The 12,152-nt window shown below is 49.1% G+C and overlaps 4 protein-coding genes across 4 annotated transcripts; 3 read left to right on the top strand and 1 right to left on the bottom strand.

Moving 5' to 3' along the window:
• Positions 1 to 1,129: 1,129 nt before the first annotated feature.
• On the top strand, positions 1,130 to 5,185 carry FSST1_000599 (uncharacterized protein; the record flags this gene model as incomplete). The annotated part of the gene is made up of 1 exon (XM_083232320.1): positions 1,130 to 5,185. One exon carries the CDS (start codon positions 1,130 to 1,132, stop codon positions 5,183 to 5,185), a length of 4,056 nt encoding a protein of 1,351 aa, XP_083090781.1.
• Positions 5,186 to 5,688: 503 nt separating this feature from the next.
• FSST1_000598 (TLD-domain-containing protein) lies at positions 5,689 to 7,583 on the top strand (the record flags this gene model as incomplete). Its single annotated transcript, XM_083232309.1, has 2 exons — positions 5,689 to 5,754; positions 5,823 to 7,583. 2 exons carry the CDS (start codon positions 5,689 to 5,691, stop codon positions 7,581 to 7,583), a joined length of 1,827 nt encoding a protein of 608 aa, XP_083090780.1.
• A 323-nt stretch (positions 7,584 to 7,906) lies between these two features.
• FSST1_000597 (respiratory supercomplex assembly factor RCF1) lies at positions 7,907 to 8,713 on the bottom strand (the record flags this gene model as incomplete). The annotated part of the gene is made up of 3 exons (XM_083232298.1): positions 7,907 to 8,448; positions 8,524 to 8,594; positions 8,655 to 8,713. 3 exons carry the CDS (start codon positions 8,711 to 8,713, stop codon positions 7,907 to 7,909), a joined length of 672 nt encoding a protein of 223 aa, XP_083090779.1.
• Positions 8,714 to 9,372: 659 nt separating this feature from the next.
• On the top strand, positions 9,373 to 12,063 carry FSST1_000596 (uncharacterized protein; the record flags this gene model as incomplete). Its single annotated transcript, XM_083232287.1, has 1 exon — positions 9,373 to 12,063. One exon carries the CDS (start codon positions 9,373 to 9,375, stop codon positions 12,061 to 12,063), a length of 2,691 nt encoding a protein of 896 aa, XP_083090778.1.
• Positions 12,064 to 12,152: the final 89 nt, after the last annotated feature.

The raw sequence follows: 12,152 nt of genomic DNA, 5'->3' as shown, positions 1-12,152 counted from the left end.
AGGTTATCATTTTGTTATAAGGGTTGGTCACATGCATATTGCGTACTGAACTAGATACATTAAATCAAGCGAACGCTGTACGAGCTTGATATTGGCCGTACATATGTACAGAACAAACACCTACAGTAAAGTGATTCAGCATGCTACCTCAAGTGCGTTTAAGAGACTCGATCATTGCCTTGTTCTAGCTGTATTCTCACATGGCATCCTGGCATTCATCCGCCAAGTCCCAGCATGTGGTGAACTCAGCAAGGTTTGTTGAGCGCCTCCTGATAAAGAAGCAAGACATGAGCAGACGTTTACCTCAAATTCTATTCTTCTTCAGTAGAAATGGTGCAATATCGCTTTGCGGTAAACGCTATCCGCCGTTGGCTATAAATTGGGACTCCTTAGTCTTTTTGTCCTATCATTCCTATGGTATGGCGAGGGAGGCGTAACTCGGCTTTCAATGTGTCTAATAACTGGCTCTGGTGCTTCTCATGGAACTCTGTTGCACATCAAGACTCGAGTCTGATGATAAGTGGCATCTATCGAACGATATTGTCGAAGATTGAGGCTGTCCCCGAACACAACATCCCCCCGCAGTTGAAGAGGCTGGGAGATTAATCACCAGGCATGGTATTTGGACTTGATACTATTTCTAAAGTTACTTTTTCTTGGCACACTTTTGATAACAGGCCGTACTTGTGCCCAATGAGGTTCCTATAATATTGCTATGCTGAATATGATTGAGTAACCTGATTAATAGGGGCGTTGCGACGGCAAATGGTATTGCTAGATTCATTGTTTGAGGCTGGGTTTTGTGCGAGTGGCATCATACCGAGAAACATGATGATCGGATATCCACGAAACTCTCTATGTATGTGAACACCAATCACTGGGATGGACTTCATCACATCTCGGTTCAACACAAATCGATATCAGGCCATGGCGGCAGTGGAAAGAGGGGAAGGGGTAGTCAATCCGCAATAATCAGAAAGAACACATGCCCTCTCTTAGCTATAAGTTAACCCTTAGTCCTGTCTTCTGACTTTTTTTCTTTCTTTTTCTGTTACCATCTTTATCCTTGGAACATCTCGGGTACTACTTAACTTGCATATCTCCTTTTAGCAAGAGCGAGTAACTCACCATGAGGCTGTCCATCACCGTCCTCATCGCCATACAGGCGTCGATAGGTCTGGCTCACGCTATTCCTCTCTCTCCCAGCGAGTACCATGGAGATGAGAAAAAGCGAGAGCCACCTCAGGAACCCTACGAAATAGACTCAAGCATCGAGCACCCTCGTCCCGAGACCGGCAAATACGAGTCTAAGGAACACCATGGCGACTTCAAGTATAGGCTTGAGCATTACTATCCTCACGACCACGAGTCCCATCATGAATACAGCGTTGAGGAAAAGTACGAACCCAAGGAAGGCCATACCATCACCAAGGTCAAGATCAGAAAGTACTATCCCCATGAGCATCACAAGCATGAGGATGACTACGACTACAAGGACAAGCACAGCAATCTCGGAGATGACCACGGTTACAACAGCTACAAATCCGGGAAGCATCACTACGAGCACAAGAAGGACAATGGGCCAAAGGAAATTGATGCTTTCAATGATCAGTACGGCCTTAGCGAACAGGATTTCGACAAGTACTTTACCAAAGATCACCACGACCACTCGGAAAAGTATGAGCCGGAAGAAAGCCTCGACTCTGATGGAAGCAACTCCAAGAGATGGCCCCCCGACAATCAATTTAACGGCCCTTTCCCTAGATTCAAAACCCGACCCAAATTGAAGGATTTTGATCCAGACGAGGAGCATACCCATTCTTACAAGTTTAAAGAGAAGCCCAAATACCCCGACCCTCCACCCGAATTCAAAAAGTACAATCCTAAGGATGTCCATGAGTTCAGTAAGAACAAGCAGCACGATGAGGCTATATTCAATTTCGGTCATCACTCTCCAGAGAAATACGAAGCTGAAGTAGAGGATGACAAGCCCTCCCAGTTCAAGAAGCACGAGCAGGAGAACGACAATCTCCCCTACTTCGACAAGCCCCCAGGGAAGTACTTGCCGAAGCATCCTTTCGATGAAGATGAAGCGAGAGAGACCGTTCCAAAGTCAGAATACGACGGAGAAGATGGTCCCTACCATTCTATCGACGGCGAGAACCAGTTCCATAACAGGGAGCTTTATAAGAAGCCTGACTACGACAAGGAGGACCGCAATCAGTATCATGATGATGACGAAGGAGAGCACCCTAAGCATGATCCTTCTCCCAAAGGTGCGGATGAGTATGGAATGAAGGCGGCCTACGGGTTCAAGTACGAGTACCATCCTGAGGAGAAATCTTTCCTCTCAGAGGAGGCCTTTGAGAAACTCAGACATGACGATTCTGACCAGCCTGAGAGTGTTTCTTATAAGAAGTACCTCCCTAAGGAAGAGAAGAAAGAAAAAAGGTACCCCAATGAGGCAGAGAAGTATGGTTACAGGAAGTACGACCCCGAGGAAGACAACGACAAGCCCAATCACTCTGACGAGAAGAGCCGCCACGCTAAAGAGGAGGAGGACAAAGCCGACTACTCTGAGGAGGATGGGGGCCAGGTGCTCAATCAACTATACCACCCATCTCATCACGAGCCCACGGAGAGCGCCAAGTTCTACCGCAAGCAAGAGGTTGGCCATAATGACCACAAGTCCAATGAGCAGCCCTACCCTCGGAAGAAAGGTGAGCATCATGGCTACTACAAAGAACCTGGATACGAAAACGTTGTTCCAGGATTCATGTGGGCAGGTCCTGGAGCTGTTACCAAGGCTCCTTGTGCAAAGAGGGAGGGATGTCCTCGTGGACATTGGCACATGTTGGAGCCCAAGAACGGAGAGCACAGACGAATTGGGATAACCGGAACCAACATCGTCGTTGAGCCCGACTACACAAGACCCGACTACAAGGAGGATACGGTTAACCACGTTTTGCCAGGCTACGAGAATGTTATCCCGGGTTTCGAGTGGGCAGGAATTGGCGTCGTTACTGAAGTCCCCTGCCGTAGCGCCGCGGATTGTCCTGAAGGAGGTTGGTTCATGTTGGCACCCAAGCTTGGAGAACACAGACGCATTGCCATGAACTACCCCAAGGCTCCTGGCACGCACCATCCTCGTCCGGTCTCTGAGCCTACTGACTACAAGGCTCGCTCACCTGTTGAACTTGCAGGTTTAGTGTACGAGAAGCATCACGAAGACTACAGCACTGAGAGAGAATACAAACTCATCAACCGTCACTCGCGAGGCTTGGCCAAGAGGAGTATTGAGGCGAGAGCACCTTGCAAGAAAAAGCCCCCCAAGGACGGGAAGCCCAAAGAGTTCGAGAAGATTGATCCCAAAAAGCCACTTCCCAGGCTCAGTACCGTCCACCTCCTAAATATTGAGAAGCTCAGTGCCTGGAAACGAGAAGCAATCGTAGCAGCTTTGCCCATGATGGATGACGAGTTCAAGACGGAGTTCCTCACTTTCCAAGAACTGACTCCCGAGTTCATCACCAAACTCAACGAGCTATATGCCGTCCTCCTGGAAACCGCCGACGGCAGGAGAATCATCGAATTCATCAGAAGGAGACCAAGATACGTCCCCACAAGTAAGAGGTCGGTACGGGAGCTTAGCGAAAAGGAAATCAAGAGAATCGAAGAACTTCCTCCGGTAATTCGTCAAATAGTTGCCAAGAAGCTCGACTTTGATCCCGAGCTTACACTGGAATTGGTCAATGCCAAGGAGCTGTCAGATGACCTGATCGAAAAGCTCAACAAAGAGTACGCCCGCGTGACTAACGACCCCAAGTACGCGAAAATCATTGATAACTTCCTGCCCAAGTCCAAGAGAGCAGAGCCTAAGCTTACCAAGGAGATGATCAGCAAGATCGAGGGATTGTCTCCGGCCATGCGTATGATGGCTGCCAAAAAGCTCGACTTTGATCCCAAGCTAACACTCGAGCTGGCCAATGCCTCCAAGCTTTCCGATGATCTAATCGAGAAGCTCAACAAGGAGTGGGCTCGTATATCCAGCGATCCAAAACTCTTGAAAACTATCGAGAGATTCACATCCAAGCCCAAATCTAAGAGAGCAGAGCCCGAGCTTTCCAAGGAGATGATCAGCAAGGTCGAGCAAATGAGTCCCTCTATGCGTATGATGGCTGCCAAAAAGCTCAACATGGACCCGGAGCTTACAACTGAGATGGCAAATGCTGAGAAGTTCACGCCTAAGCTGATCGAGAAACTCAACAAGGAGTATGCCCGTATTAGCAAGGATCCCAAATATAAGGACCTTCTTGACAAGATCGGTTTCAAGCACAAGCGAGCCGATGAGGCCCCCCAACTCAGTAAAACACAGCTTGCGAGTCTCGAGGGACTGAGTCCTATGATCCGCAAGAAGGCTGCGAAGAGGTTTGGCCTGAATGATAAACTCTCGGCTGAGCTGATCAACACTAAAAAGTTCACGCCGGAATTGATCAAGAAGCTCAACAAGGAGTACGCCCTTCGCTACGAACAATACAAGAAGGATAAGGTGATCGTTTCCAAAAGCAAGCGGCAGGTTTCCCCTGACTCGAAGGAGAAACAGGACGAGGAAGCTTCCTCTGACGCGGAGGAGAAACGAGATGAGGAAGCTTCCTCTGGCGCGAAGGATGAAGTCAAGCTGGATCCTGAGGAGCTGAAGGAGCTCGCAAAGAAGATCCGCGAGAAGATCACCAAAGGGCTGAAACCTGACGCGGATCTTGATAGCGAGTTTCTTCATGCGAAGAGGATTACAGAATCATTCATTGAGAAGCTTAACAACGTATCTCGTGATGTTCTCGTTAATCTGAAGTGGGAGGAAATTGTGGAGGATATTCTCGATGAAGTAGATGGCGCTCCAGAAGAGAAGAAGAATTCCGATGCCCAGAAGGTGACGGAGAACATCGAGAGCTCCTCCAGCGCCAATTCGACAAGCTTGCTAGAGTTGCAACTTGAGAGTGATCAAGAGACGACAAAGATCCCGGAGGAGCAGCCCACCAGCAACGAGAATATGGAAAAAAGAGATCTGGATGAGAAGCTTGAACAGTCGAAGAAGAATGGATGGTGCGACGAGTTTCTTGGCACGCTGAAAGAGACCTGGGATGAGTCTGTTGACGAAACTCTCACGAAGACTGAAGAGAAGGAGGATTAGAGGAGACAATGCCGAAGCTGTATGGCGATAGGAGGACGATATGGTGAAGACAATATGTTAGATTATCTGACTTCAAGTAGGAGATGACATGCATTTCATGTCTCTCAATTGTCTTGAGCATATAATGAACAAAAATTGTCTGTAATGATAGAGTATCATTATGACTTTGTGTGATTGCAATCTGGGAATAGCTTCATCAGAGTAGCTACAGTAACCCGGGCCAACATCTTGCCGATTCACGTGTTAATGAACTAATGAAGACCGTCATTAAGGCTTGGCGCGAGATAGAGCGACAGGGGAAGGAGCAAATCATTACGTATGGGTACGTACCTTTCTTGTCCTGTCAGCCAATTCGCCCACCTACCTACAGATGGAATGTCATGAAATCGTCTAGGCAGACTCTCGTCTTTCACCTCATCATATCATCATCAATTGTTGAATTGTCTCAATCGGAGACCAGTACTACAGCTTCGGAGTGATGAGAACACAGTGGCTCTTACAAAATGGGTCAGAGTCTGTCGGATGAGCATCCGCAACGGCGGTCGCATGAAGAGTTAACCAACCAACTTGTGAGCAGTCATCACTATCATGCGCTATCGCCAGAATGAACTCACCAACAATTACCACAATTTTACAGGCGGAGAAGTTTAAGAAGAAATGCTTCACTTCTCTCGAATTGTACTCACTTAGAGATGTCTTTAAAAGTCTTGCAGATCAACAAGACTCTATCAGATACCTCAAGGAGGATACCATTGCCCGATACCTCGAGATACCAGACATTCTCGGCACCTCACCCGTCATATTTCAGATGGTATCTTACATCGGCGCATTCCCCTTTCTACAGGAAGCACCGGTAGTTCTGGAACTTCAACGGATGATCATGGTCGTCGTCATCATGACTGAGCGCTATCGGACTGTGTTGGCGCGTGGCTCAGCAGACAGAACCAAGCTGCTCTTCAAAAGCTTAGCTGTGTTTGACCGCAAGATTTCAGAAGCAGGGCCTCGACCAGATTCCAAAAACCTTGAGTCTCCCAAACCAAAGGATGACCAAGAAGAGCCCAGGTCCCACGCTGCTGGCTTTGTCGTGGATGCAGCTGGCGAGGATGAAGAGGACGACGAAGACGATGATCTTATTCTAACCGCCTTTGAATTACTGGATGTCAAGGACGCTGTGGATCAGGGCCATGCGCCAATCTTCCATGGTGCAACCATCCCGACAGACAACTTTCGGAAACTCGTCATGCTCCTCTTGCTGGCGGCCCCGTTAGATCCTCAAGAGAGCCTGTCCATGTACTCAAGTCGCATAGTTGACGAAGAACTCGAAGGTCTCCGTGGAGCTGCCGAGTGTATTCTTGCCTCCTTCGTCAACGCCGAAACATCAACCGGCATCAAGTACCATCATTTCAGAACTATCATACCTGTGATTTGTCCTAATCTTTTCCGTGGCTTCAACGGTCTCTTTGAGCGTTTCCTCTTCTCCCAAAACCTAGACTTTTCCAAACATCAGAATGGTACCCCTGCGACAACGTCGCCACCAAAAACAGCACAACCTCTGCTGACCAACCCGGGTGATATACTAAATCAAAACACCCTCTCTCAGATCTCATTATTCCTCCCTGGCGCGGATCTTTTCAGACGAGTCAGGTTGCTGTACTCGGGAAATGACGCAGGATTCTCTATGAGAAGTTTCCAGACAAAGGTGTTCAACTGGCAAGCTCCCACACTGCTACTGGTGAGTGGAACAAGGCTCGGCGATGAACCAGAGGGTGGTCAAGAGACAAGCTTTGTAGCTTCCTTACCCCCGAAACGATTCCCGCACGGTAGCAAGTCTGATAGACTTACGTTTGGTGTTTATGTTCGAGAACCTTGGAAGCACACTCATCGAGAATGCTTCGGTGATTCTGAAACGACTCTTTTTCAACTTGAGCCCATTCATGACGTCTTTCCAGCGTCAACCATCAACAAGGACTATGTCACTTTTACGAAAGCTCCAGCACACCATCCTATGTTGTCATTTGGGTGTCCCCACCCGCATCCTTCTCAAGCTCACAGAAAGCCCGACATGTTACGCCTTGGCCCCGTATCGTTGCTACTTGATGATTCGTTCGAATTCGCGGTTTTTAACCATGATTGTACTTCTCGAGGCGGCGCGTTCCATTCAAGTGTAGTAAGGAAGCACGATTTCCAAGATCGTTTTCAGATCGAAAGCCTTGAGGTATGGGGCTGTGGTGGTGACAAAGAAGCACAGGCGCAAGCCGAGAAATGGGCCTGGGAGGAACGTGAAGCAGAAGCACGTCGCAAAATCAATTTGGGCACCGGGGATATAGAGGCTGATCGGGCATTGCTAGAGATGGCAGGGTTAATTGGGGGCAACAGAAGCGGTGGTTCGATGACATAGGGATACCAGATTGTTAGACCGCCCTGCAATGAAGAAACAGTCCTGTATCGTACGTGCGGTTCTGCTCTTGGTATCGAGGTCAATGAGTTTGAGTGGGAGCCTTAAATGTTGTCGTGATAAGCGATTGGTTGTGGGCACCATAAACGGCACGTAATGTGTGCAAAGGCCAGGGAAAAGACAGCCTTTTCCAATTACAATCATCAAGGTTGCCTAACTTCCATATCATACATGATGTGCTACTAGCCTACTACTATAGTTCAGCACATTAAACTTTTGTACAAACCTCCCTTATTTCCAACTGCTGTAATATACAAGTTCAGTATTTAATCCTTTCTCTTGGAGATGATTTCGCCGAGGTCGCCGAGAGAGCTCTTGGGGTTCTTCTTCTTCTGCTTGGCGTTTTCCTCATCCACAACCTCCTCCACGACCTTTTCGACATTGCTTTTTTCTTCCTTGCCTCCCTTGGGCCATAAACCAACTCGACTCAAGATGCCTCCACTGCTGGGCGGTTCGGAGCTCTCGGTAGGCGCAGCAGTTGCTTTAGCATCCTCGGCCCGCTGTGCCTGAACTTGTTGTCTCTTCTTCTCGAGTTTTGCGCGCATGGCCTTCTCCTCTTCGTCACGAGCCTCAAGCTCTCTGATCCACTTCTGTCTCTTCTCTTCGGCATCCTTCTGCTCCTGGAGCTGGCGGAGCTCCTTGCTCTTCTCTCGGTCCTTCTGGTAGTACATGCTGCCGGCAAGCATGGCGAAAACGGTGAATCCCTGGGCTGCGACACGGGCTCGGAACATGCGGTTTGCCTGTTTTGAGTCGCCGCGGCGAAGGGCGAGGTAGGCGTTGATGAAGGCGGCAGTAGTTAAACCAATTCCTATATCGCGAAAGTGGAGCTGTTAGAAGCTATGTCATGTGCATTGGTAATGATCACCACAGAAGGGGGATTTACCGAGAGGGATCAGAGGCTCTTCCTTGATCTTACGAACAACCTTTTGCATAGGGCGTTCATTCTGGATTTCCCTAGACTATCGCATGAGCGGGGAGTAAAAGGTATGGCAAGCTGGGACAAATGAAGCATACCCTTCACCATCAAAGGACGAGGGCATAGGGCCCGGAAGTGAAGGAGGAGCGTCAGCCATTGTGTTGGCGGAGACTTTGTTTGAAGGTGTAGATGATCAATTGGAAGCTTGAGAGAAGTAAAATTGGATCTTTAGAGAGTGGGCTGAGGATTTACAGAGCCCATGATAGTTTAACTTGCCCGCGCATATCCACTTCCATATTCGTCCACTACAAGCATCATCACTTTTCTGATGGCGGGCAGGCTCCACTTTGGTTTTGGGGCACGCTACTGGGTAGCAGAAAAAATGGCCTCCTAAGTCGTAGGGTACAAAAATAAGTAGTCTAAATACTACAGCCCAAGGGGCATAAAGTGGCCTACTAATTTCGTCCCTTATGCTTCTAGCGGTCAATATTTCTGATACCCTGAGGGCACGTACCATCGCCTATCGAATAGGTCTAACCTTGGTGTCTTCTCCACCAAAACTTCAAGCTTCCATCCCATTCATCACAATTAACTGAGCTCATGGCTTAAATGCAGCTTTGTCATCATCAGAAACAATTCATTGTTCAATCGACCGAAGTTGTACAACCTTACAAACCCCGCTCATCATAAACCCAATATCTCGAATAACGCGCTGTATACCCGAACGAAACTTTAAAAACATTCAATACCCCTCGACTCCCGCTCCCCTGACACGTCTAGCTTCAGCATCATGCGACACACATGATATAACCCACAATGTGGTTACCGACGCCGTCCGTCGAGAGCATAACACGGCCACGGCTAGCTGTGGCCGTAGTCTCTGCAGTGGCTGCGCTCTCAGCCGGATACTATGCATACCAAGTCCGATCGCAGAGCTTCGAAACTCTGCCAGGTGGTGGTCTGCATAGGAGCAATGCCATACGACGTCCACGACGGAACCGGAGAAACGAGGATGGATCAAGCTCATCGTCTGAAGCTGCAGGTGATGAAAACGTCAACGCCAACGCCGACACGACCCAACCTTTAGGCGATGGCGAGACGATAGTCGATGGCGGAGATGAATGGTGGAATGATCCAAGTTCCTTTCCTTCAAGTCAACGAACAGGACACAACATTGTCACTCTCTTGTTTCGCGTCTCGGAAGATAACGCTCGGCGGAATGGCTGTGTCCATAGGGGTTGCCAGTGTAATTCGTGCGGCATGGTCCCCATTCGAGGAGTCCGTTATCGCTGCGCCAACTGTGCCGACTTTGATCTATGCGAAACCTGCGAAGCTCAAGGTGTTCATATCAAGACTCACATCTTCTATAAAATTCGGATTCCCGCACCACCTTTCGGTCCTAGGCAGATGCAACCAGTCTGGTACACAGGTGATCCAGACACTTGCAGGCGTACCTTGCCCCGCAGTCTGATACCCAAGCTGTCGCAAGACACTGGTTTCGAGAGGCCAGAGTTGGAAGCATTTTGGGAGCAATGGACATTCATGGCTAATTCGGAATGGAGGGATGACCCTGATGAGCTTTGTGTCGCAATGGATCGCAAAACGTTTGAGCGATGCCTCGTTCCTACAGGGGGCTCCCGTCATGCTGCACCGAATCTTATTCACGATCGAATGTTTTCCTTCTATGACTCCAATAACGACGACCTGATTGGCTTCACCGAGTTTCTTCATGGATTATCCTACCGAAAGCGAAAGGACAAGCTGCGCAAGATTTTTACTGGATACGACTTGGACAGCGATGGATATGTTGACCGGAAGGACTTTTTGCGTATGTTCCGTGCTTATTATGTGCTTTATAAGCAGATGCATAAGGACATTCTAGATGGCCTGCAAGATCAATTACTCGCTAGCACCGAAGCTCAACAACTCGTTACCAGCCGCCAGCCACTGAGCAGTCTGTTTGGACGCGAGGGCAGAGTTCCTCCTGGCGAGGGTCAGTTCCGCCACGAAGGCAAAACGTATCATCGAGATGGCAGCGTGGATGTTGCTGAAGGATATGAGAATGTCGTTGCACCGGATCGTGGTGACACAGCGGCTCGAGGGGACATTCTGACCAATCTGTTTGCTTATGACACCGATCGTCGCTTTGGCTCCCGAAGACAATACATCACAAGGAACGACACTGACAGCAACTGGCGAACGATGCGTCGACTGAGCGGCAGCGAAATTGACCGTACATACTGGGTAGCGCTTTTGGAGCCACCATCAACTCTAGAGGAACTTCCTGGTCTTATTATGGAAACTATTCACCCAGAGATCGAGGAGCCTTCTGATGATGAAGATGAGGATGGCGAAGTAGCCGCTGATGGTGTTAATGGAACCCGCAACGAGGAGAATGGTGTTGGGGGACCTTCGAGGACAGAAAGCGAAATCAGGGCCGAGACTGTTGCCAAAGAACGTAGCAGGGTTCCCAAACTCGACAAGCGAAAACGGGACATGGCGCGAAAGCAACTGCACGAGAGATGGCGGAGACGGCAATTCTACCTCGATGAAGAGGAGGGCGGAGTCGAGCCAGACGATTGGCAAGGCAGCGAGGATATTCTCAGGGATTTACGCCAGATGGACGAGGAATCGAACAACTACGAACAACACGGCCCTTCAGCGGCGCAAAACGGGTCGAAGGCCCGTTTCACCAACGGCGATATCAAGGAACAGGAAGACTATGATAGGACGACTTCGCCCAGCAGCGCTTCTGAGCATATCCCAGAAGGGAGACTACCCCATGCTGAGCGCGATGCGGGGAAAGAGATTCTCTATCAAGTTACTCAGCAAGCCTTCAACGAACTACTTGACACTATATTCAAGCCAGCGGAGGATCTTGCTGTTGAAGCAGCTGAAACGAAAGAACAACGAGAAAGGTACAAAGACGTGTTAGATACCATCGAACTTGGTGATGATGAAAGTTCCAAATCCGCAGGCGAGGGTGACGTTAAGGTCAGGTCTGCCACGGATAAGAGCCTCGAAGAACTCCTGTCCGAAACCGGATACACCATCGCCTTGCCCGAAGGACGAAATGCTGTGGAAATTGATACCACAGTAGAAATCATCCACGAAGATGAAACAGCAGAACCAGCTCCCAGACCAGAAACCGAGGAAGTTAGGCCAGTTTCTCAGGGTCAAGACCAAGATCCTACTCTACCTCAATTCCGACCCGACACATCGGATGTTGTGGCTACTTCTCCAGCTTTATACTACCCCGTCACACAGCCTTCACCCGACAGTTCCGATAGCGATAGCGTCGACGAGGAACAAGAGACTGATAGCGCTCCTACGTCAGACATGCTACGGCACTGGAAGCGCTTGAGTCTTGCAGAGGCCCAGGCTGTTAAAAGAGGCGGATGGGGCAAACTAAGCTTCGACGAGTTCGAAGCTATCTACAAGAGCCAGGAGCATCAGGGCAACAGGCTAGACTACCTTGGAAGTTGGATAGATTTTTGCATTCCTTAGGGGTTGAATGACAAAAAAGGGAGTTTTCATGACTGGCCGTAGGGGAGCCTTCCGAATTGTCCAGCAACATTAGCCTAGCAAATATGCTA

This window comes from Fusarium sambucinum, chromosome IV (assembly GCF_050947815.1).
Source record: "Fusarium sambucinum isolate potato_lamoka chromosome IV, whole genome shotgun sequence".
In the NCBI taxonomy this organism is placed as follows: Eukaryota; Fungi; Ascomycota; class Sordariomycetes; order Hypocreales; family Nectriaceae; genus Fusarium; species Fusarium sambucinum.
The sequence above is the reverse complement of the archived record's forward strand: the minus strand, read 5'-3'. Positions and strand labels throughout refer to the sequence as shown.